This window comes from Carettochelys insculpta, chromosome 1, assembly GCF_033958435.1.
Source record: "Carettochelys insculpta isolate YL-2023 chromosome 1, ASM3395843v1, whole genome shotgun sequence".
In the NCBI taxonomy this organism is placed as follows: Eukaryota; Metazoa; Chordata; order Testudines; family Carettochelyidae; genus Carettochelys; species Carettochelys insculpta.
The window spans coordinates 217,901,699-217,909,463 of NC_134137.1; the positions used below are offsets into that span (position 1 = coordinate 217,901,699).

The window sequence follows — 7,765 nt, forward strand, 5'->3', positions numbered from 1 at the left end:
TATGTCCAGATCTTTGAGGGCTGGATATTTACTGACTCCTCCAAGTCTGCTCAGGCTTAACCCATCTCTGTCTCTCCTTCAGCCACACACAAGGGTGAGCCCTCAGCAGGTAACTGCTTCAGTTCAAAAATCCCTCTCTCTTTTTTTTTCCATTGGCTCACCTGGCTGCTTGCCAGCAGAGAAACCACTCTCTCTTGGTTTAACCCTATACAGGCATTCATTCATGACACAGGCCGTTACTGCATTTTTGCACACAGATGAAATATGATACCTGGTTGAGGATGGCTAAAAATTTGCTCATACTGATTAGTCAGATTAGAATATTAGTAGCTGTCTTGGAAGGCTAGAATAAGAACAGCCCTGAAATGTCTGAAGCTCAGTACCATAGTGCAGGGGTCTGTAACTTGCACCTCTGGGACCACATGTGGCTCTTTAAGGACTTCTTTGTGGCTCCAGGCGCTGCAATTGCAAAGTAAATTTAAAAAAAATGCCTCCTGATTATTTTTGATAAACTGTGATCATCTAAAATGCACAGAAATGAGCAACTCATATCTAAATAGCAAATAAGTGATCTTCAAATGTTGGATAACTCCCCCTTTCATATGTGCACTGCATTGTGGGATATGGTACTGTATCTGTGTTTGAATTGTGTTGCTAATAAAGTCTTATTCACATGCATTGTGGCTCTTGAATTATTGATTTTTTTTTTAAACTGAACTGGGGGGGAAAGGCTGCTCTTGCTATTTTCATTGTTGACCCCTGCCTCAGTATAAAAGTAGCTGTGGAGAAGTATAAATACACATATATGTAATTATCTAGAATTGGAATAGTAACTTGAGCCACATTAGACCAGATGTACTATTTTAAGTATATGTATGGAAGAGAAATTGATAGGGAGTACTTTGTGTCACTGTTTCAACACCAAGCCTTGAAACATTCTTTCAGTAGTTTTGCACAGAGCAAATTACTTTAATGTAGCATACAAAAAAGTCTATTTTGAATCAGTGCCCTATGGAAAATTTGAGGTACTTGGGACTGAACTAGACTGTGGTTCTTGTTTATTGTATAAAAAGACGAAAAGAGCAAAATGCAGGAGACCTAATAAAAAGGGTCATCACAAATGAGGAGCTTTGGAACAGAGCAGGATAAGAACCAGTTGACACTGAAATCAAGAGAAGAAAGTGGAGATGGGTAGGCTGCACTCTCAGAAAACCATCATCTAGCATAGTCCGTCAAGCTCTCACATGGAACCCGCAAGGAAAACGCAAAAGAGGAAGCCCTTGGACAATGTGGAGGAGGTCTGCTGAGACTGAAGGACAACAACCGGTGTACTCCTGGAGCCAGCTAGAAATTTTTTCCCCAGAGTAAACTGGTGGAGACTTGTGGATGACCTTTGCTCCACGTGGAGTACAAGGGTTAAGTATTAGTAGTCGTAGTGGATGTTTCCTGCATAATATAAATTATTTGTGATAGTCACATGTGGTATAAAACCACAGAATTATCTGTACATTTTCAAGTGGATTTTTGTGATAGGTTGTGTAAGAAAATTGTCTAGAAAATTGCGGTGGTTATTCAGTATTGTTTTAGAACATGCAATATCTCAAAAATGTCAGCATTTAGAAGGCCATTTCTTGAGTTTTTAACTTATTCTTGGTTTTATTTCAGGTACCTGGAAATAGAGTGGGAAGCTAAACGAAAAACACACAGGGAATTCAGCAAATCAACAATGGTGGATTTCTGTCCCAGAGTACCAAAACAGGATAACAGCAGCGATTGTGGAGTATATTTACTGCAGTATGTGGAAACCTTCTTCCAGGTACAGTGTAGGCATATTATAAGTGTCTGCTTATAGCCTCCTTCTAAGTGAAATCTTCAAATCCCACTGAGTGCCCAATCGAGAGGCATAATAAATTGTTCCACTGGAGGAGACAGAGAAGATCTACCCTTGCCCTAGAGTCAGAGCTGCAGGGTAGCCCCTCTGTTTTTCTTTGCAGTTGGACTTTCAGCAACTGCCCTTCTACCTCACTTGGGTAGAGCTTTGTGGCCACTTGATGAGATGTGGCTTCTAAGCCTGCTGGTGTATTTGAAATTTGTGCAGAGCGTGCTTTTTTGACACAGGCTGAAGGGAAGAAGGCCCCTTGCATGTCAGTACTGCACCTTTTCTACCTCCCTGAATCAAAGTTCTGCGTATAGAGAGTCGTGTGTGGGTCCTCAGTCCATGAGCACATTTCTCTGTGCGGAAGAGCATGATAAGCTCCTACAAACATGAGCTGAAGCTCAGCACTGGTCTTTCTGAACAGCTTGCTTTCTAGTCACTTGAGGAGGTGCTTTTCTGTACACTGATTCTTTCCTTTTTCTCTTTATTATAACTTAATGTTTTGATGTCACATTTTTCTTTCCTGATGTGTGATCAGTTCAGTTAAAAAATTGTCGTGTGCAGCCACAAGCTGAACTAGTTTGTGGCATTTAAGCATCTACTTTAGTTAGGACAAGCGCGTTCTTTGCTTTATCCTTCTCCACCAGCATAACGTGGAGCAGTGGTCCCATTGCCAGAGCAAGTATTCTTTCCCAGCCATCTTGTTGAGTTGCTGGCTGAACCTGAAACCTCCCTTGTGGTGTGCTGCTGAGACCTGCAGAGTCATTCTTTGTGTTTGTCTTTCCTTCACCATCAGATAAATGGTAGGGGAGACACATGGGACTGTTGTGCTGTCAGAAACATCATCCTGCAACATAAGAATTTCAGGGCCATGTGAGACTAATTAGCTAGTGGGCATAATGTGCGTGTGCTCTCCCCTCTGTCCCTCTACCCTGCTGCCATCCAGTTTCTCTCCTGTCCTGCAGTTTTCCCCAGCTTTGCTAGTTGCAGAATGTTGTTTCCTCCCTCACCATGATACATTCCTGAAGTGTCACGCTTCAGTCGATGCTCCCTTTTCAGGTGGGACTTGCTTAATTTCTCTGTCTATGTGAGTGTTGGGCACAAGCTACCTCTCATGTATCTCCCAAAACTGACCTTTTGTAAGGTGTTTACACAATTTCCTGGGGCAAACTGCTATATTGATTCGCTTATGTCTTACTGTATACTTCTAGTCTGACTTGCATCTGATGAAGTGGGTGTTTGCCCATGAAAGGTTATTTTTCAATAACTCTGTTAATCTATAAGTTTCCACAGGACTTCTCATTGCTTTTCCAGTCTTTAACATTGTACAGTAAACCCCCAAGATACGCGCAACCGAGTTGCGCATGTCTCAGGTTAAGGCGACTGCCACCCCTGACAGGATTGGGAAACTGCTAGTGACAGGAGAGGTTCACATGCTCCTTTCAGTGATGGCAGCTGAGAGTCAGGCTCTCAGTTGCCACCACTGACAGGAGTGGGGAGACTAATGAAGGCACCAGCCCTGGTCAGTTTCGTGGCTCTGCAAGCTGAGGGGAGCCAGGAGCCAGGCTGCGTCCTGGTCCCCAGCTCCCCTCCACTCACTGCACCCAGGAAACTGACCAGGGGTGGTGCCTTCATCAGTTTCCTGGCTCCCCTAAGTTGCACAGAAATGTGACTTATGAGGAGGTTGCAATGTACAGTGAGTATGTTATAACAGCACTGTCCAGTCTCAGAAATAGTGTGCATGCAAGTCTGGTTAAAAAGCAAGCAGTGCAAAGATATCATTTAAAAACTACTCTTTTTTGCCATCAGGATCCTATTGTTAACTTGGAGCTGCCAATGCACTTGGAGCGGTGGTTCCCTCGCCAGGTGGTGAGGAACAAACGGGAAGAAATTCGAGACCTGATCTTGCGACTGCACTTGCAACAGCAAAGTGGCAGCAGAAGCTAATGAATCTGTTCAGCCAAACCTGGCACAAACATTACAGAATAAAATACTGGAAAGCTGCTCAGGAGCATTTGGACTCTCCCTTGTGAGAGAGGAAAAAAATAGCACTTTCTGTTTTGGTTGGTTGTTGTAAGCTTATTCTGAAGCATTGTAATTGAATCGTATGGTTGGAGGATCCTCGTGGTGGCAGGGTGTAGATAAAGTGTAAATATGTAATTTAAAGTTAATAGTTGGCTAATAGAGTTTTCACTTGGAATCTTGGGAGCAGCATACAGGTATATGCTGCAAAGATGTGAAAATATTTTAATTCTAGGGAGTGTGTTCTTCTCCGCTAGTTACATTCATGTAACTTGGGGAGCTGAGTGTATGGGTGTCATATGTGATGCCTCCTTGTTTAACATAACAGATAATGTGATCTCAGACCTAGATTGTAACTTCTCCTATTTTGCAATTCTTGTGTACAGTACAAATACTATGTATTTTTTAGTTTGAGAATACAGTACTGAATCTCTTTAGATATGCCTTTTGTGGTATATCTTTTAATAAACTGAGTCAAGGGTAACCTGCATCCAACAGGAAATCAGCCTGTTGAGAATTGAAATTGTTGTTCAGGTGTTTCCATAATAAAACTTACTTTTGAAGAAATTGAAAACGTGTTCCAGGGTGAAGTGCGAAGCCTTGCAAGGTAACAAGTGAACTTTATTCTATATTTTTAGATCGTTTTTTTCCTTAACCAAAATTTTAGAAAATGGTCTTGATTTTAAAATATAAGTACATGGTGATTGCAAAGTCAGTAAATTAAATCCTACCCGCCCTACTCTTATGGTTTTTCTCTATTGACTGATAGAATGACTCGCATGTGTATACGATAAACAAGGTTTGGCCAGTATGCTTGTTTTTAGGAGATTTAACGTGAAATATACACACGTACATTCATTCAAAAAAACCCTTTATGTGAATATATGCAATACACCTTTAGAGACTGCATAAGTATTCAGGGTCCATTCCTGCAACTTTAACTTTACGAATGGGAGTTAGTCCTATGGAATCTTATGAAGATGCTTGGGTTTTGTATTTGAACAGGGCCTTTATTTGATAAGCTAGAACAAGTGATTGTATGTATATTTAGCCAATTTTTCAAAAAGGTGTTAGGCACAGAGAGATTTAATTGTCTTTTAATATATATGTGTATTTCTCCCATAGTCACTAATAGGAGTTAAGTGGCTGTGTTGAGAAGGAGCTTTCTTCTGTTCTCTGGTAAGTCAGTGCATGTTTCAGAGTGTCCTTTGCCTGAATTGTATTTCAATTAATCACTAACAGTCACTCCTCCCCCATCTGTGTTTTAAAGCAGCATTGCAGCTGAGAACCAGAAAAAGCTGGAGTCTTCAAAACTGAAAGTGAATTGCAGAACTAAAATGATAATAGAGGGAGGCTTGGAAACATGTTGAATCCCCCTACAACTGAGGCTCAGGACCAGATCCTCATCTGATATAAAGCAATGTAACTTCATTGACTTAACGTACATCAGTTGGAAGATCTGACCTTCTCTTTAGGAGAGCGCTCACCATAGAAATGCATTCTGTCCCAAACCAGGACGTCTCAGATGATTTTACAGAGTGAGGAAAAATATTTTTAAAATAAGATTCTTTGTTGAGCGCCATTACCTTCTGCCTGTCTTCAGCCAGGTGGGAGCAGTCAGAACAGATTTCTGGGCTTAACTTCATTTCCATTTTAGTTTTGCAGTAGACCTTTCAAGGGTAAACTACAGCAATTTCATTTCTTATTTGCATCAGTCTCCATCTCCATAAACATGTGTAGCTTTCCTTACCTTAACCACAGCATCAGAAGTATTAAACGTAAGTTTTTGTTTTTATTGTAGACATGGGAAAAAGAGTGAGTAAGTAAGTGTATATAGTCACACTGTACTTTTTCAGTTGATGGGTATTTTTTCTCTTGAACCTGTTAAAATTGTAATATATTTTTTTTTACTTCAGTAAAATTCCTTTTAATAATAAAATAGTACCAGCCCTCTCTTACTTGGGCATTTGTACGTTTTTAAAAATAAAAGGGGCAATCTTTAAAAATAATTTTATGACATTGAAACCTTCATTTAGAATTGCTGAAGGAAATGTGTTTTGAAAATGCCAGTGTTTGATATTAAAAATCCTTAAAAGTTGTTGACTTGATTGTCCCCTTTCTTTATAACCAGTGAGTTAAGTATGAGCTGTGGTATCTTATCAGCTTGTCACTTACCTAACATATCTGTTAACTTTTGTTTGTTCTTTTGTATTTTGTTTTGAGTACTGTAACTCATCTAATTAATTTTGAACATGGTTATTGTAGTTGTTGCTCTTCATCTCTTAAAACGACATTTTAATTATTCACAATTCCTTGAGTGAAAAGCATTTTATTATTTTTGTCTAGATTGTTGATCCCAGCAGATCAGCTTTCTGCCACTCCTGTGACTCATCGCAACCTTAAACCCGGTATATGTGGTCAGCTGGAGAGTCCCCTGGCTCAACCAGACATATTGGTTCCCCTTCTCAGTCTTGCCCACATGCATGATGGATGTGCTGTGAGTGAGAATGGGGTATGGCCAGATAGTACTGAGCTCTGGGAACCCTCACTTTTTGCAGTGGCACCTTGGGAACCACTGAAGGAGACATCAGTTAGAACCACCCTGAGACTGCTGTGACTTGCATCAGGAGCCAAAATGGTAAAACCATCTTTGCCCACATGTTCTCTGGCTCTCCAGGGCTTGTTTCAAGTATGCTATTATGGACCAGAGGATTGAGGGCATAAGAATTTAACACTAGTTCAAAAGCTACAGATTCTAGCAAAGATTTATACTCTGCATGTATAACTTCGGATACCAGGAGGCTTTACTCTGTTTAAAAACCTGTAGTTTACAACAACGAAGGGTCCTGTGGCACCTTATAGACTAACAGAAAAGTTTTGAGCATGAGCTTTCGTGAGCGCAGACTCACTTCATCAGATGCTCAAAATACTGCTCTCTTTCAGCTGAAGGTCACCAGACTCTGGTGATGACCTGACAGCAATGAAAGATGGTTTCAGAAGATTACGGTCTACAGTGAATGCTTTGGCACCAAGTCACAGAAAGGTCACTTCCAGAAAATCACTGCAGGAGCAAACCAGCAGAAAAAAAGATGAAGATGGGAGAGGCTGTAGGAAGTAAATCCTTGGTTAAAAGTTGTCAATAATGAGTTATTAGCAAGCACCAAAGGACTGAGGTAGTCATACAGCAAGTGTGTGTTTTAATAAACGTGGGCTGCTGGGCTTGTCCCCTGGAATGGAACGCATACACCTTTTGTAATTCACCTATCTTATCTGAGCCTGAACTTCTAGGTCTTGACCTTGAATTAACTCATTTTAGCAGACACTTTGTCATAACCCACAAGTGAAAAAGATGGTGGAAAAATCAGACAGCACTTTTACCTTGATAATGGCAGGAAGAGGGATACAACATTAGGCATCCATTTCCAGATTTAAGCTAAGCAAACTAACATCTGAAAAAAGGCCTCACGAGGATTGAGAAAATTTTCTTAAAGAAACTATACAACAAATATTGGTGCTGAAAATATTGTGAAAGGGTAAGTGCAGGCATCCTGGCATCACGATTTCCCTCAAAATAACTGAGCAAGTTGAAATGTGTGTTCCAGATCAACAGCTCCAAAGAGGAGGGAGACGAAGATGACCACATTAGCACCTTTGTGAGAAGATTAAATTAAGCAATGCTAGATTAATTTAGTTAGCTTTTGCATTTCCAAGTTGCTGCTGTTTAATCAAACTCAGAATTAATACACTGCTAAGGCGATTGTTGTATGATTAAGATACTGCTTAAAGTGTAATCAGAATCCTAGCAATACAGTCACAAGAGACAGTTTAGAAGTTTAATGCTACAACTGTGGAAGAGGGGGAAAAAGG

The 7,765-nt window shown here is 40.5% G+C and overlaps 1 protein-coding gene across 12 annotated transcripts in view; it reads left to right on the plus strand.

Moving 5' to 3' along the window:
- Positions 1-7,498, plus strand: part of SENP7 (SUMO specific peptidase 7) — a 78,077-nt gene extending 70,579 nt beyond the window's left edge. For 9 of the 12 annotated variants that reach the window (XM_074999286.1, XM_074999303.1, XM_074999329.1 and 6 more), the window contains 2 exons: positions 1,666-1,816; positions 3,686-6,216. In XM_074999286.1, the coding sequence (XP_074855387.1) occupies positions 1,666-1,816; positions 3,686-3,823 (289 nt within the window). In that variant the 3' untranslated portion in view covers positions 3,824-6,216. Of the gene's footprint in view, positions 1-1,665; positions 1,817-3,685; positions 6,217-6,244 lie in introns of those variants that run through there. The other 3 variants (XR_012646204.1, XR_012646205.1, XR_012646203.1) reach the window with 3 other exon arrangements.
- Positions 7,499-7,765: the final 267 nt, after the last annotated feature.